The sequence below is a fragment of the Liolophura sinensis genome, chromosome 1, assembly GCF_032854445.1.
Source record: "Liolophura sinensis isolate JHLJ2023 chromosome 1, CUHK_Ljap_v2, whole genome shotgun sequence".
NCBI lineage: Eukaryota > Metazoa > Mollusca > Polyplacophora > Chitonida > Chitonidae > Liolophura > Liolophura sinensis.
In genome coordinates this window covers 14,777,333-14,803,850 of record NC_088295.1, presented here as the reverse complement: position 1 = coordinate 14,803,850, position 26,518 = coordinate 14,777,333, and the positions used below count along the sequence as shown (strand labels likewise).

The following is a 26,518-nucleotide window of genomic DNA, read 5'->3' as shown; positions in this document are numbered from 1 at the left end:
ACTGGGATTATAGGGAGCTGCCTGGAGATCACCAGCTCCTTTGGCTGCTAATTAGCGGTCAGTAGTAACGGTAATGAAATAGCAATACACTTACTCTGGATACCTTGAGGACATGAAAGAAAGGACAAAAGACTTTCAGCTACATTTCATGTATGTAAACAGCTACAACTTCAAGGAGAATGCTCCTATAAAAGCTCACAAGACAAATCAACAATTTTGAATTTAATTGGGTTCATGGCTGTAAGTAGATCACCATAAACCCATTGTACTTGGAAGTTTGTCAGACACCAATAAAATAAATTTGGTGTTAGGCTTACCTTTACTTGACAGTGATAATGTGTCACAAACAAAACATTCAACATTCCACACCCTCAACACAAGATAAGAATGATGTAAAATTGCCGTTTTCGTTCTTGCCCGAATTATGTTTAAGGTTGAAAAAAAAAAAAAAGAAATAAAAAGATCTCCTAACCCATGCATCAAAGAAAAGAAAGAAAAAAGGTTGCCCTTACCACTCTGTAATGTGTGTTTTCCTCCGGAGAGTGCTCCCAATGGCAGCAGTCCATTTGGTGTCAGCCCTTTCAGCTGGAGAACACTTTCACTTTCCTCTCTGTGACCAGTAACAAAATCATTAACAACGACATTAAAGGTGAAGGACAGTACAGTGTAGACATTTCTTTAGAAGACAAAATCAAACTATTAGCTCTTTCACCTTTTTCAAATCCACTTCAGTTCGTAATTTTTGCTTTCTGGTATCTTATTTTCTCTTAAAGGATAAAATACAATTTTCAGCTTTGTTTTCTGCTTTTTTAAAAATCATCTGAAGACTCACAGAATTTTTGTCACTAGGACTAAAAACATTGAATTAATAACAAACCTTAATCACTTTTTTACTTAGTATGGCTCTTTTATTTACTTACTTATTTCAGTTAGCAGAATGAAAAAGGCACTAGACGTCATTTACCATACACAAATCTATGCGAGTCTGGTAGAAATAAATGAAACCTAGCACAACCATAGAGAAAGAAATTGTGCTTAAAATCCTCTGATCAAGGTGATTTTGATCCCTTATATCATTATGGTTTGATATATGTGACAGGGCATTTGAGCTCTATTTTACACCCACCTGTCCAGCTGATGCTGGCTTCCTCTCCAGCCGTATGAAGGAAGGTCTGCCAAAATCTGCGGATGGTCGGGAGTTTCCCCTGGGCTATGCACGGTTTCCTCTCACCGTAATGCTGGCCCCCGTCGTATGAGTGAAATAGTCTTCAGTATAGCATAAAACATCAATCAAATAAATAAATAAATAAATACACCCACCTGAGCACAGTGAACACTCTAGCCATCTTGCCAATTGCACGGATCTTGTTTCTGATCACTTCTTTTCTTGCTGCAACTGCAAGTTGTGATAATTTCAAGAGTTAAAATCCCCCAAGTAGCTAATACTGTCCATGGCCACAATACATGTTCAAATGCAACCACATAAAAGTAAAATTTCTTGACTTTGCTTTCTGATCATTTCCTACCTGACCTTGCTTTATTTTGTCTTATTTAATTATAGATATTTATCTAAATACACAAGTATGATTACTTGGGAATATTTCTTGATCCTTTCCTGACTGTGGTTTTGCTTTTTTGTTTTTCTTCTTTCTCACTTGTTACAAATATTAACACAGATACAATTGACTTATTGATAGGAATATTATTTTCAAATACTTGTATTGTTAGCTTCTCCCCTTCTCCTTAGCATTAAACTGTAAGGAAATTATTCCATAAAAATTTCTTGGAAGGACAAAACATGTAAAATACTCAATGTGGCAAGTCTTCAAGCTTGGGTTCCAAGACCTTGTGATGCCAAAGTGATGCAGATTACTACTGAACTTAGAGAGCCTTAAAACTGACAACAAGCATTAAGGTATGGCAACCGATAATCTAAGAGCTACCAGGCAAACAGTTTAAGGATAACAGACTAAGTATTAAACAAAGAAAAGAAAAAAAAATTTAATAATAATACCATATCCCAAGAACAGCTTTGTCCCTCAAACAAGCCATGCTTGAAGATTGTCCAGGTTAAGAATCTACTGGTGTGAAATGACCACTAGGTGAGCAGTGCATGTATGTAAATGATGTTAGGATTTTCTCTCTGATTACCCTTTTTATCAGTCAAGAATAATTCTACTTCTGCGGTTGGTACATCCAGATACAACCATCTGCTTGGTAACTGCAGCTTCCACAAAATGATTACTCAGCATATACGATGGCTATATATATATATATATATTATGTGCACACTTACTGATAATTAAATCCATATCAATACTTGGATGGAGACTGCTGAACAGAGATCTATACACTTGCTTCATCTATTGTACACTTATTGTACACTTGTTCACTAGGACTCTTTACTTGTGGTTTTGTAATCTTTATATTTACAACATACTTTGACATAACTAGGCCATTTGATATTTCTGAACAGATCTCTTTAGTTCATGGGTCATTATTCAATACGCTGCTTCTCGACACAAATGAAATCTTTATAGACAAACACAAGGGTACTCATTAAGAAAAAGGAAGAAATTATTTATATCAGTAAAGTCACATCTACAGGTTAGATCTGAGTATAGAGCTGTATTTAGAGACCTGCCACAGACCATTTAAGGTTTTGTTAGTGTGTAGAGAAGTGCACAAGGGTTTTGTTCACCACAACCCCCCCTTCCCCAATGGCTCATCAGAATTACGATGCATGGCATGCTTACTTCTACTACAACTACATTCATATAAAACAAATAACTTTGTCAAAAGATCTTTCATACAGTCAAAATGAAAACTACTGAACAAATCTTAACAAAAGTTCATTACAGCCAAAATTATTCAGCTGCAAACCAAATAACAATGAATTCAGCTCTCCACTTGGATTCATGCATATGTTTTAATAACCAGCCCATATTATAATGACTTATGAGCATGAACCTCTTTAGTTGCTTAGTGGGTTGGATGGCAGACAGGAAAGGTGTTAAACAGACCATGTGCCACATTCTTGGCAACCTGTAAACAGTGGACTACCATTAGAGGCAGAGACAAGTGCAGTGGGTTAAATCGAGAAGGAATGCAGTAGGTAAGCAGAGCATGTCACATGCTGTGTGAGGAAAAGGTAAAACTTACCATTGACATTGTGCTGCCCTGGTAGTTATGCATGCAAGGGGATGGCAAGGTGACCCACGACGAAAAAAGAGAATAACGGCAAATGACATTACCATCTCACGGTCATCATGGGGCCTAAGTCAAAAAGCTGGACTAACCAGTCAGTCGCTGGGAGGAGCCTGGCTGAATGCAGGTCTAATGAGAAGAGTCTCTACCTACAGTACACGTACATGCAGTTGTGGGACTGCATGTACTTTTCATGCAGATTTAAAATTAACTAATACGAAAGCTTGACCAGGTTTCTCTAAATTTTACTTCAGAATTGCAAGATCTGGCAAGAAGTACCACTCAAGACAACAGGTGTTAACAGTTCCACACTTCTTACAATAAAATGAGATCAAGGGATGTTGTGTTTCTGAAAGCTGCCAATAGCTTAAATTATCACACATGGTATAATATTTCAGATATACAAACAGGAAGGTATGGTTTCAAGTCATTCCTCATGCTTTGGATAGTTCATTTCACTGGTCCCATAAACAACAGCAGGATAGTGGTGGCGTGCAAGACAGAAAATGTGCGCAAGAAAGAAGGGAAAGTGACACTACTAAAATGAGGGAAAGCGAAGAAATGAGGTAGAGAAAGCTAGCAAACCAAGACAATACTGGAGAGTGCCTGTAAGTGTAACCAAGGGCCCAGAAACTCTGGGAAATTGAAGAGGATGCACGGAACACCAGTCCAGCTCCTCCAACCCACACTATGCATCCGATTATTATATTTCCTTTCGGGGGAGGGTGGGGGGGATCTGACATTCAAGCATTTCTTTTCCCACACAATATGGAGTACTACCAACACATGCAGAACTGCATATACTCTTAAGTATAAAGGACAAAACATAGGATACTAATCCTAGAAGTTAACTTATCCTTAAGAAAAACAAATGCATATCGCATTAGCAAGGAGAAAAGAAGTCTACCTTTATACTACACGAGTCATTAACGTCATATTCAACGCATACCTAAGTAAGTCTGGTAGAATGCACTTCCCTACCCCCCACCCCCCAAAAGAAAAATTGTTCACAAATATTACAAAAGAGGGAAAAATATTCATCGAGCCATTTACTGTACTGTGCTTAAAAAAGAATTAAGGTCTAACAAATACTATAATTGGGCATGCAACCCCGAGACTTGACCCTGGAGGTGTAGAGAACTTAACCCATGCCATGCGGAATTCACTGTCCAATTACAGCAGTTTTGGAGCACAAAACGTATCATACATGTACATGGGATAACCGTAGACATTCCAAACAGGAAGCCAACAGAAAGCCCTAGAAAGAAAGAAACCATGATGTGTTGATGCCATGAGCCTTGCAGCTGACAAGGAAGGGCATTCCAATCTCATGCTTGATTGCCCAATCCTTACCTTCGAAACTATCATCTCCTTCTGTCATTAACTCATCATCTGAGCAGATGTTGAGAACATTGACCAGCATTTCTGTCACTGTCAAAATAAACAGTTAAGAGTTCAAGTGTTTTACAACCCTCTTTCCCTTAAATATGGTGACAAATTCAGACAAAAAGGCCACATCACATTATGGGTATAACTTGACAGAACTCAATTTTTTGTTTCTTTTTTAAAGTTACCTGATACATTATTTTAAGCAAACCATGAGTGTGCCGTCATTTGTTGCAGACGGTTACAATAGTGACATTTCCAAAGCGAAATTCCCTACCATCTGTTTCCCTATATAGTTAGCTCAAGCATGTAGGTCCCAACTTTGACCAGAGAAAAGTTGTGGCTTTAGACATTAATGTCTCCTGAAAGCTGATTTCAGCTTCCACAAAAACATCCTGCCATTTGTTTATTCATTTGATTGTTGATCAATGCCATATCTGTTTTCACTATGCTGTCACATCGAGGAAACAGGAGAGCCTGGTGTGAACTATCACTCTTTGTTCGGTTTACTTCAAGCTGCACCTGAACCAGGAGAGCTGAATTAAGTATGTAATCTCCTTAGTCAAGAAATAATTGGCTGTGACAAGACAATGTTTTAGCGGACATCCAGTGAAACAATTTTCAGACTAGATATGGATTATACCATAAAATAGTAAATACAGTGTGTATTTACTAGATCTTAATGGGTTAGTAATGTCATCTGTGTGATCTTTAGACTATCAAGTTTATATTTACTTACCCTTTTCCCCAACAAATGGAAGAGACCATGTGAACACATCCATGAAGTTTGGTAACCAGTATGGATGTGGCGAACAGTTGAACTGCCGGATATTCATTACATTATTTTCATACTTTAGAATGGCAGCTGTAATGAAATGTAATAGAATAACTGCATACAAATGCGTTACTTCTGTTGACACCCACATGAGATCAGTTTTAACTTCAAAAATATAAATTTAACATCTTTATAGTTTACCCCTCATTCTAATGGTAAGATATTAGCACTCAAAAGCATTCAACAATAGGGATTTTTCCCCATAAAAATTACTCCAGCAAATTGAGACTGGTACGTAGTGGACACCTGCCCAGATTTACTAGGCACTAACAACTTTCCATATGATGTTTAAACATCAGGAAAACAGAAACTGCTTTTCTACTTACCTTTATTGTTGTACACATCCAAGTAATTTGGTGCTGAAAATATCGTGATAAGTGAGGGGAAACCTGTTGTTTGACTTTTCCTGTACATTCTGTATCTGTAAAGTAAAAAAGCAAAACATGTAAGCAAAATATCAATGAGTGTTATCTTTCAGCTAGGCATGCATACAGTGAAATAGGTTGCACAAGATACAAATTTATGAACTATACTATACATTCTGTTTGTCAATCTCTTCTCAACTTACCCAGCATCTTGTGCTTCATGTGCTCGAATGATTGACAATAGATTATTCTGTTGCAAGAAATCACAACATGCTGCATAGCTGAAATAAGAAAGAATGAAAAGAACTTTTATTTCATGTTCTACAATATCAATCACATCTGAATACATGGTTTGAAATCCATGTTTTGGATAAAAAAGAAGTATGCATGTAGTTTCACAGAGAAAGTTATGCTTCCTTTATATAGGCATGCAAAATTTAGTCAAGTGGACAGGCTTCTTCAACTTTCTATGTTTTTAATAATCATTATCTTCTCAAGACTGCAATACCTGACAGTTGAAGATACAAACAAAAAGCTGTCAGCCCATGAACTGGACAATTTGTGTACATGCATACCTTCAGATATATAATTTGTAGTTAACATGAAGATTAATTATCTGTAATATTGCATTATTAAATAGTAAGGACAATTTTTACGATCTCTTTCTATGTAACTCGTCACCATATTTCCTAAATCAGACCCACCTGTAGAAATATGAGCAACCCCTAACACTATTGTGAGTAAAATGTTCTGTTGTTTTCTCGTTGCCGAAGTCCTCCAATGGGTCTGACCACAACAAATCACACATCGGACCAAAAGCTGGTGGCTCTTTGAACCTATCCAACTGAAATTACACAAAATCCTATTAAACACAGCATTAGAGAGTGCCTATGTCATCTGCAGACTGCAAAATAAAACTGCAAAAGATTCATCTGGTTCTATATTTAACATGTAAGGTTCACAATATAATTTTTGCTTCATCACCTGAAGTGAAATAACAGCTTGATTACATAATCAATAAATAGCTTTCTGATGTTGCCATAAAGGTAGGGCCGCGTCACGCCATTTTGCCAATACTTTTGTTCTTTTCACCCTTACACACCTATTATGCATCAGCAACTACATGCAAGTGTACACAGCACTGCTTTTTAGTCCATCTTTGATCAATGTTATCAACTGAACATACCACATGGTTATAGATAGATAACAACCACGCTGAAATCTACAACAAAGAGAGGAACATAAAGCTAAATCAAAACAAACATTTTCAATTTGGCATTGGTATAAATGCATTAGAGCTTTCTCCTACATCACAATGTTGTCCCAAAAATGCCACTACTCGGAACTGTAAACACAAGCCTGTTTATCTGTAGCACGAAAGAGAAACAGGGCTATCATTTATATGCCAGGTAACTGCACCAGTGTGCTGACATCAATCTTGTCAAGTGCTGCTACACAGAGAAGACAAAAGGAAAGGCATTAACTACTGCTTTATCTGCTCCAGGCACCTGGCAATATACAGCGGGTGAGCACAGGTGGCACATGAGCTAGGGGAATCCCTGGCCAGGCCTCAGGGACCTTACTCCCTACACAGCTAGGCCTACCAACACAATTAATATAAGAACAGATGGGGCATCACAACCCTTACCTTGACTGTCCACAGGACGGATAAATACTATCTACTTCACAGAAGCCACAAGCACATTTCACTATCAATCATTAAGTAGCATTTATTCAAATAAAACTGGACAAAACCATCAAATAGTTACACTAGAACTTATCTTGGTCTCGCTGATTACTGCCATATAAACATTTCATCTGCTATATGTCTACAGACATTAACTAATGAACAGAAATACATCATTCAATTGTCTTCATTATGACTGGATACAGGTGACAGGTTATACTTTCAGAGAATGTGACTGACTGAAAACAAATAATTGTCACAGAGATTCTTTCTGTTAACAAACAGAGTGCAACTGTTTGGTTTGTATACTTTGAGACTATCTGGGAAGAAATAAAGCGCATGTTAGCATAGGCGATAATCACAAGTTATGTTAATGGACATTTGAAATTTGTGTCAGTATTTTAAGCCAACCACTAAGAGTCACATTGAGAGACATCTTCATCTTCCAACTACTCATATTAAGTGCATAACAATTACACATTCAAATCATTTATGATAGTGCCACTTTTTTTTTTTATATCGAAACACCTCTCAGAATGGCAGCAGCATATTCACTGGGCAGCAGCTAAAACGCTTTCAGCTATCACTGGAATTATTTGGTAACCAAGGCACGAGGCCACAGATCTCAAACAGCTAACAGTACAGTCAATACAAAAGATCTCTCAAACCATCCTTTTGCCAATTTCAAATTTTTTTTAGCTTTGATCGGTCAAATACAAAATAAACTGCTATTAATCTACACATTGACTGATATCAGACCTGATATGAAACATCCTTTAACACGATCTTCTTAGGATTATCACTCTCTCAGCCCCCCCTGACATTTATAGCGGCATAAGGCTGTCATTAAAATGCCATTGTTGGTGGCTACTCGACCTATTCTTCCAACAGCAACCCTTCTCTTGAAGTCTTTGGATGGAATTTCTTATTTTTATCTCGAAGTAGTTGCTTTAAAATTCATATCTTTTTGATTTGCCATAATTGAAAAGAAGTCTCCTACTGACGTGCCCTCTTTTTTCAAAGAATTTTTTAATTTTTGCAGATGTCGCAGACAATAATTCCAGCAAAAAATATCCAATATTGAATCATATACTACAGGTAGTAGTAATGATGAAGTGAAATCTTTGCCAGACGGGAGTTGCGCTAAGAAAGCTCAACGGGCCAGCTAAATTTTTTTTACAGCAGGAAAGTGAAATTATGGTTTAAATATACACAAACTCTGGTGCCAAGGCTTGGTGGGTATAAAACAAAGTGGGAGTTCATTCGTCTTTACTTTGATTAGTGTTCACTATGTCGGTGAAGTGAAAGGAAAGTAGATACCAGCACGTGCTTTTAATGAATATTGCCCTAATACACGCTATCCCATTGGCTGTCTCTCTCCTGTGGTTCAATGAGTGAGCTTCTAACAAACTGTGAAGTGTGTACAACACAATCGCCGTTTGACAGCTACAACATTTGCAGTTTCTGACCTGCTATGGAGGACGATTAAAGCTGTAAACAACGCAAAACTCACTGTGTTGCTTGATAAAGAATGAGTGACTGGCACCAATAATGGTGAATTCATATGTTTTGCACTGAACTGCTTGAAAGGTGTCAGGCCACTCTGCAGGTGTTTAAAAGTACTCATCAATGGTTCAAAAAGAAATGACACCTGTTTGAGTACTGATCACAGTAGGAGCAAAAGTAATCTTCTTACGTGGTGATAATCCATCATCCATTATTTTAATCTCTGATCCAGATCACAAGTATTAGAGTCACTGCAGGAAACAAAGGAGGATTAAAGCCACCCATGATGTTTCCTGTTTGACGTGCTTGAATAATTTCCGCCATATTATATCTTGGAAAATTTTAAGATCTTTTTTTTCAGTATTCTATTAAATACGCGAAAATTAATTCCCACAAACATATTCTTGGAGAAAATCTGGGAAAATAGATTCCAGTGAATAGTAAGTACTTTACAGTATCTGTTGTGTATCTTGTAACATGATCCTTGTCGGAACACAAAGGATCACCTGCCCACAAGATAAATTTCGCAACGCTTGTGACTGGGATATTATCCAAAATCCAAGCGAGGGTACAATGACGTAATTGAATATCAGTTATTGGGACGACAATCAGAATGTCAGTTCAATTGATTTACTTTATTCACTTTTCCATACTCCTGTTGAATTTGCGCAAGTGGGACAAATGATACCCCACTGGCTGAATCTTGATGCAAAGGACCGTCAGTGGTACTGGGTGCTCCAGGTTCCCCAGCAGCAACCTTTCATCTTGATTAAATTTTCCACTTTCCTGAGCAGTGTTATGGGGTGTTTGACAGTCAAAACGTCAAACTAGGTTGAATTATTTTATCGCCCTTCCTACTCGGCTGAAGGTAATTTGGGGTCATGGCCATCAATCAGATTGGACTGAGCCCAGCTCTATTTACTTGTTAGTCAGACACTTGAATCACTATATCATGGCAGCGTGATCAACTTCAAATGTTCTACTTGTCAAATGATGCATGGCAGTAAAGAATGGCAACGAACAAACATCACGAAAAGAGAGAAAGAGGCAGCAGAGCCAAATATGTATGTGCTCAAAAAGTCTTAATTTATGCAATAAAACCACTGAAAATGAATTAACACAAACAAACACATTCTAATATTGAAAGAATGTTGGTAAGCTTGAAACCAAACTGGTAAAAAGGTACAGATTTGGTTAAAATTTGTTGAATCATTCTGGAGATGATGAAAAAGACAGACAAGCAAGACTAAATCATCCATTAAAATTATCAGAAAGAAATAGACAGTTACATATCAATTAACATGTTGCACATTCCTGAACACTTGGTAAGTAAGTCTCATACCAAAATTTCCCTACTTTTATACAGAATTTCTGTGGACAGCATGTGAAACTATTACCAAAACAGAGACATTATCGGCGCCGCTCTCCGTGCTTGCAAGTTATTATTAATAAATGAAACCAGACAAATATATAGAAAATAGAGCAAAGGACTTGGGTGACATAGATTTCAATAAATACTGTATGAAAACAATAACATTCAAGTTTCAATCCATCAATATTCTGTCAAATCAAGTCATGGATACACAGAAGGAATGAAGAATGAATAAGTTGCATATCATCATACAGGCTCTGACAGCTAGTCCATATTAAATGTGCACTAAATTAAGACTCAAACTTAATTTCCTTAAGTTCAAGTTATTCTGGAGGTATCATGCACACCCAACACCAGACGAGTGAGAGAACGCACACAATACATCTCAATAACAGAGAGGAAGTAAGTATAAGTGACCTTATCTAACACTTACCTTTCTTATATCTTCTAACGTGTGGATTTCTGGTGAAAGCCCTCCATGAACACACAAGAACTGTTGATTCATTAAAGCTGCTAGGGGCAGACAGTCAAATGCGTCCATACAAGCATCATACACTCTTTCTGTGTATTTAATTTTACCTGCAAAACAAAATCCCACAAAAAGCTCTCTATCAATATGTTGCTCCTGGACATGTAACATCAATCACAGTCAAAACCCCTTTTGTGAATAGAATATGTTGTTAATTTCTAGCCACTGCTGGTAAAAGTAAGTAATGAGATACATAATGATAAATCTATTCACAACTTCAAATTGGTACACAATTTAAATTTCATACACAAGGATGAAAGGGCACGGAAATGGGAATAAGAAAAGAAAAAAGAGAAAAAAAAAACAACAAAACTTAAGAGCATAAGCCAACCTTCCACAGGATTACTTGGAATGTGGCCTGATTTGCTATTGGTAATTCTTGTCTTCTAAACTGCAAGACCAGAAAAAACCCTGCGTTTGTGTACACAAAACCCAGCTTTTCTCCTCAATCATGATACTCTATGAAACACTACATTCACAAGCCAGACATCCTTATACATGTATGTAACAAGTTTCTCAACATAATGAGCATATGCATGTATACATACATGTGCATAAAGTCAGTTGGAGGACAGGAAACCTGTTTTCTACATGTCATCTTATTTATGTCATATGAACCAGTCTGACATTAAAATGCCCTATCATAGATTTCTTTCAAACCCAGACGATTTAAAACACTTAACCAAGGAATTCTAGCAACTACTTCAAGTCATGTTTCCATAATTTTACATTTAATGAGAGTCACTTTATGTTGAAGAGGTTTTATACAATTCCAAAACTAATATTTTACAAATGAAACTTTTCTGTATGCACAGAACACATTGTTATTTTTTTCCACACTAGTGCAATTGTAAAAGCATTCATGTACATGTAAATCTTGTTCAGCTGGGTGAGCAAGTTTGTGCACATATTTCACCTCAGCCTCCTGAGCTGGCTGGCTGACATGACTTACGCGAGACAGTTACTGGCAGGCCACAAGCACCCTCTGATCAGGGCTCCACTGATCAGAATTTCAGTACAAGCCAACCTGGACCATGCACACGGTCCCCGTCTCATCCCACTGCAGCCTGACATAGGACATATATTGATTTTCTACTCATGATAATCCATTTTTCTCACTATGTACTTGTAATCAAAACTCTAGTCAATGGTCAATTATTCATGCATGTAGATGGCTTAGTTCCATGCATTTGTTCTACACTTGCTGTTATAAACGTGCCTTACTTAACAGATTCTCACTAACTTGTGCAGCGTTATCAGCTTCACACGTTGTTATAGGTTACAATCAACCAGCAAATGAACACTGCCATTTCCTTGCTTTAAACAAGAATGACTACTGCACACAGTTAACAAACATTGCTTTGTAGTTACACGTGCCTTCGAATGAATACCTGAACAGTGATGTAATTTCCCTAGGATAAGAGACAAATCTGAGAGAAACATATTTTCTTTCAATACAGAGGGGCCATAAGAGATGCTCTTTGGTGCGCCTAAAAGGCCTTAAAAGGCCTGAATAGTCATTCAGCATGACAATTCAGCATAACATCTGTGTACCAGAATATGCAATGCATTACAATATGGCACTTGCTTTTGTAGGGAAACTATATTTGAACAAACCCATGATTTTTTCAGACAATCTGGCCGGACAAATTATTATTGAAAATAATATCGTATATGTTACCGATCATGATCAAGATGATTTGTTATCTTTCAACACTGTATAGGTTGTACACGGATGTACTGTGTATATGCATGATATTCTTTGCTACTTGACCAGATTAAAGAGTTATTATACTCCAGTAATTTAATATTGCTGGCAGACCTTCCCATGTATGACAAGAGATGGTCTAGGATCGCCTATCGAAGACATCAGCGAGATGTATTGATCCAATGTGCTGTCCTAGCACTCTAACCACTTGACCACAGAGGTCATCAACACTGACTTTGCATCATATTAATCAAGCTACAGTATGTCAAACTAAATGCATCATAATTTGTATCACAACAACAAAGCTTCAGATGCTAACTTCAGTCAAAATAGGCAGAATTTAAATCGATGCACCACAAAATTTTTTTGAGTTATATGATGATTTACAGATGCCCTATTCTCATTCACAGGCGGTAATGCTATTTTGCATGACCTCTGTTTTATGTATCTATCGATGCCATGAACTGGCACTCAGCACCACATGAACCCAATTAAACTCAACACACTCTAAAACACTAGATCAATGAATATCACTGATTCGAGAAACCAAGTCACAAAGACATTTGCACATGGTTTTGGATTCTCTGTGTTAACTGGGTCTACTAAGATATTTTGGTCACCAAAATTATTCATATTTCACTACAGTACACAAGATTGCCCTGTTGAGGACACATTTAAAATCCTTACACGCAGATCCGAGAACAGTGCTTATTAATATTGCTGTACCTACAGGCAGCGTAACCTTGCTAATAGTCAAAATCATAATTGAGAGAAATTCGACCACAAAAGAACTATAGATAGCATCTCTCTTTTCATAAGCTGGTTCCACTGGATGGCTGAGGGTCTAAGAACCTTCACAACTGAGCCTGGGATGAGGGATGCGAGATACTGCGGACAGCAATGCCAACCAGCTCACAGCTTCTGCAAGGTGCTGGCTTGCTTTTCACTTCCAGCCGACGAAAAATCAATTTCCCATTCGCTTAACAGAATAGCCTGACAAGGCTGCTGCATGTACCTGGAGGCAACATGGCCAGGACTCTTATTACAGACCCAGGCCACAAACGCAAATTAAGTTGCTGTGGTAACAGAAGACTGCACTTATATAACATATAAAACATACAGAATCGCTACCAAGCACACTGTACTTCTGTCAAGAAACCAAATATCTCATCCTTCCTCAGAACAAGAAGTTACATGTGTGTCAGTGTCCCTTACCTTCTCCCTGATCATGGTCTACACGGTCTAGAGCAACTTCCAATGATAGGCGAGCTGCCGGAAACCAACATGAGTTAAAGGCATTGATCAGTTCTGCTTGATAAACCTGGGTAACCTTGACTTGAACCATACATGTAACAAGGCAGCAGACAACTGCTGATTGCTGTCTTGATGCATCAAAATCTTCCCATTTCAAAGTTTTTAAGTTTACAAATGACAACAAATTTCAAAGGCAGAGGAACTTCTTTCACTGTAAAAGATTAGGATATTAATCCTAATATCTTTAGGATTAGGATGTACCTTTAGCATATACTTACATTCTTGTTTAAATGTGAAATACTCTGTGAGATGCCTACATTCATGGTTGCCCCGCAACAGGAAAAATGTGTTGGGATAAAGGATTTTCAATGCCCATAAGTACAAAACACACTGCAATAAAAAAGAAACAAAGACTTATTACAAACAGCCCATTAATTAAATTCATATACATAGGGGTCAAAATGCTTGATATTTCCAGTTCTTCATCATGATGACCGTAACAATAACTCAGGTCATCCAAGGAGACTTTAAAGTGTGAAATGTATTGGAATTCATTTAGAAACATTGTGAAACATGGAAATGGATTTATTAGAGCAAAGTCATTCATGCGTCACCTTTGTGATGACTTGAGCTCAAACAATATTGCGCAATACTGAAGACTTATTTATTTTGTTATTTGTTTTGAGGTTTTATGGTGACGGCCCAATACTGAAAGGATGTGTCTAGCAATTCTTTCACAGAGCACCAAGAGCTTAGGCATAAGCATGGATCCATGGGTGAGTTAAATCGTCAAGTTGAAAGTCATTTACTGAACTGAAAGTTGTATGGCCGAGCTGACATGATGCTGCATTGGAGATGCAACGCAAGTAACATGCATGACATTAACCAATGAGATTTGTTGTGAAGGTAATATTTCACACCAGCCATTTATAGCAGTAGAATGGCGAATGTGGTGTACATGTTATTCATGCCAGGATTAACAGACCGAATACTTAAACTTAAGAACATAATGAATGCTGTTCAGTCGTATTTGAAGCCGGTTGCAGATGAGGACATTGTTATGGCACAAATGTAGTGATCAGTTAGTCATCAGATCACACAATAGTCATTATTCAATAGTCATAACAGTAGATGAAAATAGTATTAATCAAGGGTTTTCGAATCCCTCCTAGGGTCAATATGGTGACCCAAAGCCAATATCGTTTTCAATACGAAAACAATATCAAGCCAATACAAAAACACTTAATTTATGATGTATATGTAAGTGTACATGTGTGTGTGTGTATATATATATATATATACACATCATTGTATATATATATATATATATATATATATATATATATATATATATATATATATTGTTCTTGACATTGATCCGTAAAATACTCACTCCTCAGAACTACAGAAAAAAAACAAAACACAAAAACAAAAAAATGGATTCATATCTCTATTTCTTAAGATGTCTACATCCTCAAAATGCATTCACCAAACCCATTACATTTTATAAAGATGGAAGTCAAAAAGATTTGCGTGTAGGCCTAAGTTCCTGAAAGCTAGTGTACATGCAAGATATAAAGCAGACAGTTCTGTCAAAACCAAAAGTAAATCTCCGCAGCGAACCATGTTCATCACCTTCTCAGTCCAAATTATCCTTATATTGCTCCCAAATGTCTACTTTCAATTCCCCACAGACCATCAGTAAAGCCTAAAATGTTAAAGTATCATCGAGGGCCCAGTTCCTGACATATACATGTACATATGATTTCTTGAAGAGAGAAGGTAATGCAATGGAATAAAAAATATCATGAGAACACAAAGCAACATATGCACAGAAACACTTCAGATTTACACTATACACTGCTCATAATTAAAGCACAAAATAACCAATTCTTGTACATTAGGATTTAGCCTATATTAACAACATTTCAGTGGTTAACAAGTTTGTACGTGCCAAGAAATGTTTAGGCAAGCAAAACAAAAGTTTACCTGTCACATCAGGCAGGTCACGATAAAATAATACAACTCATGCTATCAAAGCACAATGAATGAAAAGTACGGTATAAAACAGTCAAGTTAGTCAGTTATTGAAACAAACCCCACACAGGTTAATGCAAAACAAATAAATGTATTAACTTTATTCCTCTTGTGGAATGTTAGAATCTTATTCTAGAATAAGACTAGACGTAAATTTTGGGCAATTTACATGTACATCTACTAGTATAATCCTATGTAACTCTGTATGCACATCTGCACATGTATGTCTTTTCTCCACCCCCTTTCACTAGATCAACTTTACTTTCCAGGTGTATTACTGGTGACCTAAAAATAAGTGTCGAGTAATTTAAAAAAAGACGTGTTCTGCGGTACCGTGCACACGGAAAGTCGAGAGTACCATATGTCCTTCTTAAGAGGTCTACATCTCCAAGGCATGTTCATCATTATCATTAAGATGTATTGAAATCTGTGAGACTACATGTACTCGATCTCAGCATAAAAACTTACCCTGGTATTACACACACAGAAAATGACTTAAAGTAAACCCTTTAATCTTTGAACACAAAAAAAAATCATATATAATCTCAGAATCATAAGATCTCTGAAGGTACAGAAAACTAAACATAACCATAAACTCTTACGCTCACGCTTGTCTTATGATCGTTAAGTGTGCGTTTGCTGATCAGGTCCCCATTTTTGTGCACATTTCCAATCTATAAGTGGCAACAAGAATGGCCAAGGACATTCAAGTGACAGTGGATGTGCTGACCAGTACATACCCTACTCTTACACAACAGGGCAGCAACAAACCATGACTCAGATGGATTCAGGAATAGCATTTTCAATTGAAGGTAGCAATTTTGCAAGCCCTAAATTTAACAAATAAATTGATTTTAAGACAGAATGCCTTAGCATGTAAAACTACTGTACTCCACATAAAATTTTATGCATAACAAAGTTACTCATATTGCACGATTCTGAGAGTTCAGTTGATCTCAGAAAGAGATTGTGAGGTTTGTTTGGATAAATGCAGGTTTCAGCACCAAAATTAACATTTCATGACATATACAGCCCCTAAAAAGGCACTTTTATGGTTGAATTTCAGGGGAAAATACAGTATTTGAGTAAAACAAACTGAGGAGAAAAAATATGAACAAAATATAAAGATAACAAATACAATAACCCACTTACCTCTATGCTAAAATATCCTCTGTCTACATAGTCTCCTAAAAAGAGGTAGCGTGTTGTGGCTGGGGGACCACCAACTTCAAATAACTTCATAAGATCATAAAACTGACCATGTATATCTCCACACACTGCAAGGAAGAAACGAATGAATGAATTAATGTCGTATGACGAGGAGGTGTCATAAGGTAGGTGTATATATACTGCCTCCTTGTGGCAGGGCTAGTGCTGTCACCGTCACTGACATGACTGAAGTATCATGCCATGACATGACACCCCACCCAGTCACATCATACATACACCAAACCAAATTTTGGTATGACCTAACCTGGGATTGATTCCACATCTCCCATCCTCTAGGTGAAAATTCTAACCATTAGTCCACCGAAGCGGCCAAAAGAAATAAAATATATTTAAGCATAATCTACAAAGCACTGAAGGTGATACACTTATCACAAGATATCAATGAGTTAAAAAAAAAAAAAAACATAAATAAACTTATTACACTGCAGGGCCTAATCCAGCCCTTCTCAGCAATAAACAGCCCGATTTCATTATAAGTCTCGGATTATCTTCTTAGTCGCTAGGCTTCCGCTAGCCATTGATTCACCACATTAGTTTTAGCGAATATAATTTCTGTGTGGCGAAATCAAATTGGCGTCCCTTCGCCACAATGGCGAAAGCAATGGATGCCTTTTAACTTCAGTTAATCAATTTTGTCATTTTGTCTTCAGCGAATGAAAAATCTTTCTCAGAAATTTGTCATCGTGTAACCTCCCTGTACCCTGAACGATTGTTTGCAACTTATTTCAAGCCCTGATATTATACATTTCCTTTTCAAAATATAAGCCCTTACTCTTTTCAAGAAAGAGCCATAAAAAACTAATTCCAGAGAACTTATACCCTATGTTAACCATGCAGAACTTTATATACGAACCAAGCTGGTTTTTGAACGTAGGAAAATCAGACAATAACTTTACCAGTTACTGCACATAAACCAACAATCAACCAAAATCAATTGTTACAACTTTATGCAGGGTTTCAGATGGTATTTGATGACATCATAACAACACAAAATGAACCTTCACACAATCTCACCAAAATAAGACAACATTTGAAGCAGTGATCACACGGAAATTAACCAGCAATGACTATCAAAAAAACCACTGAAAATTCAAGACCTATGCACAGATCTGTCTAGTTTTCGGACATGATCTGAGGGGCCAAAAATAAACTTACACTCAAAATATGATCAGACAATTAGACAATATTTGAAGCGTGTATTTCATAATAATCAACAACCCATCAGAATATTAAAAAAATCATTAAATATGCAAAGCTTATGGGTGGATCAGACTGGTTTTCAACCTTAACGTGAAGCCAGTACACAAGGTTTTAGAGAGGTTAGTGCACAGAAAGCAATGAAATTCAATGTATGCAAACCTTAAGTCCAGACTGAGATGTCTAACGGAATGACCAAATGTAACCTTCGAGTTCCAGGATTCTCTTATGGGTAGTTTTCCAAATATAAGCAAATCTAACCAACGGACACACGTTCCCATAGAATAAGCAATTCCTATTTACCACGATAAGACTAAAATACTAATCCTAAAACAATAAGGTCTCAGTATTATTCTTCTCTGTTTAACAGTTGGGCATAGAGAACAGATAGACACACTAATTTAACGCTTAACTTTAACAAGGAGTCAAACACAAAATTAAGATGGATTCATTTGAGATAATCAATATGCATGGGGAATGTCGATGTAATATTCCCCTCATGTTATTTTGCCTTAAATGTACCCCAACTTGAGTTCAATATATGAAGTACTTTTACAGACATTTACCTGAATATTTGATAGACCATGACATTTATAGACTTAAGGTTCAAATTTATTAAAATTAGCTACTGGATGAGAACAAAAGTTCATTCATTTTGCTGGTATGGCATACTGACTAACTGCTCAGGATTTATAAGGTAGTGAAAATTTTTTGAGACCAGCCAGTTATTTGCAGTCATGTTTATCATGGGCTAAAACCTTCATGCCTCACCTGTAACTGGTGCCTCTATGTCTATCATTGTCTTCTCCTGCCTCAGCAGAGCTGCACCCTCATTGATGAGGCGCAAAGCTACATCTTCAGTTACACGCCCCTCTAAGATGAAATGTTGCTTCAAAACGTCTGGTCTTGGTTTCCCTTTACCATCAAACACTTCACTCATAGTAAGCCTATGACTCGGCGGAAAGGGCACACCTGAAATCAGAAATATAAAATAAATATCACATGTATGCACATAGTAAGTCTTAACTCATTTACTACCACAACGTCATACAGCCTTCGCTACTGCAACCCTGATCACCGCTTGGTCTCCAGCAGGCCAAAGCAGAAATACAATTTGCACCAAAAAATTCGAAGTTTTTGTTTTATGATTTTTGGATAATTCTACCATCAGCTATTTGGTGGCAGTTTGGTATTTTTGCTCTGTGAAACGTGTAAACATAAAATTAATCACTTTATTAGAATAATGTATCACTCAATTTGAGTAAAATTGCATTTCCATAGTTCGCGTTGTTGTTGTTACCGGTACAGTTTCCGATAGTTCAGGTTCGCGTCTCTCGTTAATTCTGGAGTGCAGTTGACCTAAAGTTAATTCCTCTTTGTCAGAATACTCTTCTATGTCACTGCTAGCATCTGAAACCGAAATATCCGAATCGAAATCCTCTCAAATGTCTTTATTCATAAAGACCTCGAAATCGTCGGCAGTACTGGAGTCCGCCATCTCGGCAAACGCCTCAACGAAAGTCGTCGAATCTTCTCCACATTTTTTCGCGCTTTTTTATCGCTTGCAGCCAATGAAAATCTACAAACACGGTTCGTGTGCCATCCATAGGGTCTAATAAGGCAGTCTTTGATTGGTTTAGCTCCCAAAAAATCCCAATTTCCCTGCAAAAATAGACCAGTCAGAGACAGTGTTTTATGCAGCTCAAGCCGCTCGCGGGGAAGTGAAGTACCGTCAAATGTGCGGCTTGAGCCGCTCGCAAGGACCAAAGGGTATGGCTTGGCTGCGGCTGAAGCCGCTCCCGAGAGCGAATGAGTTAATATAATGTCTTACACCTTTCATCAGCTGAATAATTCCATTGCATGTACAATTTAAAAAACAAACGAAAACTACCCACCATTCACCTAAGATACTGGGTGCCTTGTTCATTACCCAAAAAGATTCTATTAATAGGATATACAAATATGAGCAATGTTGACTGGTTGACATGTTTAGAGATTGGAAGGACGGATGGACTGACTTACTGCCTCTCCACTGACCTAATTTGTTATGACAGTGAAGTAAAACAAAGCTGAAAGAAGTTTCGCTGTAAACAACCAAGTCAACATTTAACTTATAACCAAAATATCGCTCACAGAAGGACAAAGCCGGAGAATTTAAAACAGTTTTCTCCTTGTAAAGAAACTGCACTTAGTGTGTGCCATGGAGTATTTTTTCTCCAGATATTTTGAGGTTATTGTTATAATGAATTATGACAAATTTGAGCTCAGAGGCAGACAATATTTTGCAGTAAGAAACAAGAAGAAAGTTTTAGTAATCAGAATACAGGTCTCCTCTCTAGCAAAGTTTGCAGCTAAAGATAGAGTTAAATGTGGTAACAAGCTTTGTTCATCAGTCTTCACTTCTTTTGATCCAGGAAGTCCAAGCACCTGTATTCTAAAGCCAGCCCTAACCGAACTTGCAATCAGAAACATCGCCATAAAATTTGTCAAACAATACGTAACACTTCTTTTAAAAAAAAAAAAAAAAAAATCTGATAAACTCTTGCAATAATGAGCATATAGTGGTGTCTGATAAGATGCAACTTGCTTGCATTCATTGTGAGTACTGACATGTAGAAAGTGAAGTGGGGGTTTATTTGTTGTACTCAAGAATTTTTCAGCCACACGACGAGGAAGAGTTATTAAGTGTGTGTACATATATTGTGTCTTCTGGCAGGGCAAGTCCATGCCGCCATTGAAGCATCATGCCAAAGACAACAGACATGACACCCCACCCAGTCACATTATACTGGCACTGAGCCAACCAGTCCCATTTCCTGGCTCTAACCTCTCCGTGCTGAGCACCAAACAAAGCAGCAAAATGTACCACTTTAAAGTCTGATGTGACTTGGCCCGGTTTTGACCCTGGAACTTCCAAGTTTGCGGCGGGCACTCTCACCATTAGGCCACTGAAGCGATTGTTCAAAAAAAGACTACAAAAAAACAGGAGCTTGTGGTAAACAAATACAACAGGCCATGTTTTAGGACGGTGTTCATGTGAGGTTTCTTGGTTGGCAGACATGAAGTCATTTTATTCAAGTCGTAAACAGGCTGTCTTTTCTCGGAAGGCATATGCTTGAATAGTGGACTTTTCACATTTGCCAAAGGTAAAAAAAAACAACAGTTCTACCGTATCACGTGATTGTCAGCCTTTCCTTCAGAAACTTCATCCTTCATGCACATGTACTCCAAATAAATTTTTTTTGACGTAAAATATTTAACTATAACATGGGTTTCGGAAAAACGCTTCATAAAAAGTTATACGTAATTGAAAATAGTGGCCTAACATTTCTTTCACATCACATGGTACCATAGGTTTAACCAGGGAGGCGTCTCATCGTCTTTGAGACACCATCTGACAAAATTAACATGGGAGAAATAGCGGAAATAGGAGAAAATTGGAAATAAGATGGCCTGATTTTAAATTCTGGCTAAATCTATGCATGGTACAGAATTCCTTTTTTACCTTTTGTCATAAAAGAAAAGTATGACATTTTCACCGATGTCTGCTAGTAATGCTCTCATCAGTGATGTGACATAAAAACAGTTCTGGACATCATTTTGGATGCCAAAAGCTCAAACCAAGTTCCAGCAAGTTGGCATTCAGGACTATGCCACATTTCTTTTCGCAGCAATCAATGGATTCATTGTCATTTCTGAAGTTTATAATCAAAAGTCCCTCTAATATGGACTACTAAGATTCAATCTGTGCCTCTCGCCGACGTCCTTCTTGAATTATCATAATAATGCAATCTGCTGAGATGTCAACCTCCCTCGGTTACCATGGCTTGATTTTGACAGTTGTGTTGGGCATGAACATCTTTTTCAATTATTGGAATCGATTCATTAAACCATCTATGTGCAGTTTGGCACTCCCAGCACTGGGGATCTACTTAAAGCAAGAAGGAACATTTTGGTCTTGGTTAGCATACTATAGCAGTATGCTAGTAGTGCAACACTGAGCTTCATAAATCCAGTCCAAGCCGTCGTTTTCTATGTACACAAATGCTTCCCACAGCCTACGCCATACAAGTTCAAACAAGTTTATGTTTGCAGATATATTGCAGTGCACATGGTAGTCAGGTGATTTGAACTTCTTTGGTTCCTTACACGGAAAACAATTTTCCAAACCCAACAGGTCAACCAAAGCCTTTCTGCTCAAGCTCAGAAAGAATAAGGCAGCCAGCATGGACTTCAATGTCTGAGAAGCAATATTTGTCCAAATACTTAAGTGAAGCATTTAATTTGGATCAAAAATGTCCACTTTTTACTTGAGTTGGAACGACTATCATGAACAATATGGCTGTTTGCAGACAGGGTGTTGGTAAACAAACAAAAATCCACAGACCCGTTGTTCGGGTTAGGGATGATCCTGATGCTTAGGTGTACAGAAAGATAACGCGGCAGTTCCATGAATTGAAAGTAACTGTGTCTAGCTAAAGAGTTAAGGAATTGGACTACCAGGCTTTTTGTGGTTTAGATGCTAATGAATGACTGGGGGGAGAGGAGGGCTGATTGTCTGAAAAATTAAGGGATTTTCATATGGAAGAGTCTTTGCCTTCAATCAGACCAGCAAAACATCATGGTGTTGACAGTGCACTGTGTTTATTCACAATCCAGACTTATGCAAATGAACAAACATCGTCAGCGTTACCTTGGTTAAAACTTGGTTAAATAACTCCAGCCTTGAAAGAAAACAGTGTGTACTGTTTTCAATCAAATTTTGATTACTCCGTTCATAAATTTAGTGCAAATACAACACAAATGGATGAGATCCAAGACTACACACAGTTCAGACTGTCACTATCCATGTACTGTCAGGTCTGTGGAATTTCCCATGGACAACAGAGCCCCATCAGTCGGCAGGGGCTAAAACTGAAAGCTAAGGCGCCTTTAAGGTTGCCATCTAACATTGCTCAAACTAATAAAAGTGTGGAATACAAAATAAAAAAGAAAAAAAAAACACACGTTTCTCAAGATTAAGAGCCCAGAGAAAGGTAGCAAGCGATCAGCTCCACAGCAAGCGGTTACTTGCAAGCAGTTGCAGCCAACCATGCAGTCGGTGAGATGTCAACCTCCCGCCGTTACCACGGCTCGATTTTGACAGTTGTGTTGGGCATGTACATTTTTAATGCAAGCAGACACACAGGGAGGCTAAGGCTGATTATTTAGTCCAAAACTGGAAGACAATACAACATACTTGACACTAAGGTGCCTTAATATAAATGACTATGGGTGTAGGTACACTTATCAGCAAGTACAACTTAACAACTAATCTCATCGGCAATGCCGACAGGCAATATGGCGGAGCGAACTTCCCAGCATATCAGGCCGCTATAGTGTACTTACTTTTGACGACCCTTTCCGTAGTCGACAGCTTACCATCGGTATTAGCCATTTCAAGGCTTTCTTGTACAATATGGGTTGTCTGTTAGCCCTCGATGGTGTCCAGACGTTTAGATATTTCCCAGATAGGCTTCTATACAGACAACCGAATTCAAGATGGCGTAAACAACATCTTATTTGCATATGTCTGTATTCTCTGCGCAGTAATTTGCGCAACCTTGCCAACGCCCGGAGAGAAGTATCAGGCGAAACTAATCGATAAACATACTCTCGGCACCTTGCAGATACCACCGCAAACAAAATTTCGTCAGCTATTTGCCAAGATATTTAAATCCTGTTATAATGGCAAGCTGCAAGTTCAGACAATTTGACTCTTCCGACTGCAAAGATATTCACCTCCTCGATCGTAGGCCTACACCCAGTCGCGGCATTGCAGCCTCTAAGGGAGGTATCATGTTACCGGTACCCGATCCTGCAGATGTATTGCAGAAGTTCTACGCCGGGCCAAAACCACTAAAGCTTACGACTATAAAGCGAGTAGCAAAAAGCAAATGCACTGACCGTTGTCTGCTTATCAGGCCTACAGTATTAATTACGGCACAACTTACTTTAAGTCCGATGTGGTGATGCTGAAGTATATACATTTATTACTTATATAAAGGAAAATATACAGGTAATGTAGGCCTAATGATTTTTTCTCAAAAAGCGAGATAGGCCTAGGTCTAATATTTCTCACATGGATACCTCTAGACTTCAGTGGTCACCTTTAAGAACCCACTCGGCGCTTTGCGTCCCGTGGATTACCTTCGACCTCGCACTCGAACAATATTTATGATATTCAATCTTACCGTGTTTACTCTCTCGGTTTAGCCTACTCATCTCAGTGCATGAGTGCTTAAATAATATAGCTATAGGTCTATAGCAACATTCAAAATCCACTTTTCAAGTCCCGCTTGAAACATTTTTGTTAATATGCACCACGCGATGTTACCTATATTTGGCCTATATTTGCAAAAATATAAAGTATCTCAGGAAAGCGGAAGATTTTGTTGCTTAGTAGAGCATTTTGATAACAATACACCGCCGAACACAATTTTTTTTAATAAAAAATTGGACTACATTTAAAGCAGTTATTCCATGGAAACCAATAGCCAACGAGGATCACAAACGTCATCAAATAGGCAAAGTACTTATCGGGGAAACAATAAAATAAAATAATAATAATAATAATAATAATAATATATATATATATTCTGCCAGTGACAAGCTCTAAACGAGCTACTACAGTGTGCATGAAGACCTATATGTCCTAAATGCAAGGTTAAATGATAAGGATCGTCATAATTGCTTTCCTAAATTGTACAAAAAATTGCAATGTATTAAAATCATTGTTGTAAGTTTTGGAGAAAGACACGGAAACCTTTTGTGTCATTTCAAATTTTGCCTGATGTAACGTGATGTAAAAACACTTGGCATCACCCATCCTGACGTATGGCAACAAATGACGTCGTACTTTTAAACGCGTATGACGTCATTCCAGCACAACTGCCTAACTTGACGTCACATCTATTCGATTCATCGTCATATAAAGAATATTATCACGTCAGATCAGGAAAATTTTTCGGAAACTGCCGAAGATTTTGTTTTTGAGGGCTCTTCAGTTATTGAGGTAAATAGTGTTACTCATCGTAAATCTTTCTGAACGGTGGCGTTAGCTCTGTCACCTAGGGTATACTTCATATCATTTCACTGTTTTCACCTATCTTCACTTGGGACTGAAGTAGCACTTTAAGTTTTTAGCGGATTCTAATGCCTTATTCGATCTTTATGTAACTATATAGTACCTCTACATGCATGTACAATTTCAGGATTGGTTCTTGCATGAGAAGATGTTTAGAAGTTTTGCTCAAAATCCATACGATGGGTTCCAAGCTAAGTGCCCTAGAAGAACAAACTTCAATACACTTTAGCTTGCAGGCCTAATAAATATATAATTGATTGCAATTAGTATACTCGCGAAGTGGCGTTATGCCGTAAAATCATGCCTCTATCTAAAACGTATCCATGTAAAACGGATTAAAAATCTCGCGCCGTCTATTTGAAAAAGAAATATAATACCTTTGTCTGTTGGTTTTATTTTATAGGCATCCAAGCTGGAGGCAACCTGGAAGCCTGTTCCTTTTTGCTCGGACAATACAACAATTCGAAAACGTTTTGTTGAAAAACACAAATCGAAATTTTGCAGCAAAACGCTCCCGGATGTTATACTTTTACGTTTTTTGATGTTTATTCTTCCAAGTCACTTCGTTCCTCAAAATAAACATAAAAGCTCTTTAATAATGGAAATCCTTTTCGTCAGAAACAGAATAGTGTATATATTTTCAAGTTCTGCATGCTAAAATATGCCACATATTATGCATGCACATTTACAAGTGGCAAACAACTGGTGATAATATTTGTATCGTCTATTCCAGTGCCCTATTTATTCATTTAGTCGGAGTTTGAAGGAAAAGAGCCCTAAAATAGAAGTAGGGATCACGAAATAGATCACTTAAAACTATGCATTAAAATACTTACATTTATTTTAGTATTTTCGTTTTATTTAGATTTTTTGATGAGAGTTAAAAGCATTCAAACGTTTGAACTCGAAGGTGTTTTTTATGGACCATATACTACCACTGTTCAGGAACTCTGACGCGACAGGAAGTTTTCCAACTCGAAACACGACAATGAATGTTAATTAGAATAGCTATTTTTACCCATGAGTAAAAGATTGCTGAAATAACGTTCTCAAATATTTTTCCACTCGTGAGCATAAGG

At 37.6% G+C, this 26,518-nt stretch overlaps 1 protein-coding gene across 2 annotated transcripts in view; it reads right to left on the bottom strand.

Annotated features, from left to right (window-relative positions):
- LOC135481912 (protein phosphatase 3 catalytic subunit alpha-like) overlaps positions 1-23,952 on the bottom strand; it is a 28,663-nt gene extending 4,711 nt beyond the window's left edge. Inside the window, exons 1-13 of one of the 2 annotated variants that reach the window (XM_064761690.1) lie at positions 23,702-23,952; positions 19,085-19,285; positions 17,039-17,163; positions 14,128-14,239; positions 10,792-10,937; positions 6,498-6,637; positions 5,997-6,074; positions 5,755-5,849; positions 5,333-5,458; positions 4,561-4,638; positions 3,163-3,180; positions 1,321-1,396; positions 513-610 (exon numbers count right to left, since the gene is read on the bottom strand). In XM_064761690.1, coding sequence (XP_064617760.1) covers positions 513-610; positions 1,321-1,396; positions 3,163-3,180; positions 4,561-4,638; positions 5,333-5,458; positions 5,755-5,849; positions 5,997-6,074; positions 6,498-6,637; positions 10,792-10,937; positions 14,128-14,239; positions 17,039-17,163; positions 19,085-19,285; positions 23,702-23,750 — 1,342 coding nt within the window. In that variant the 5' untranslated portion in view covers positions 23,751-23,952. The remainder of the gene's footprint in view (positions 1-512; positions 611-1,320; positions 1,397-3,162; positions 3,181-4,560; positions 4,639-5,332; positions 5,459-5,754; positions 5,850-5,996; positions 6,075-6,497; positions 6,638-10,791; positions 10,938-14,127; positions 14,240-17,038; positions 17,164-19,084; positions 19,286-23,701) is intronic. The other variant, XM_064761691.1, reaches the window with a different exon arrangement.
- Positions 23,953-26,518: the final 2,566 nt, after the last annotated feature.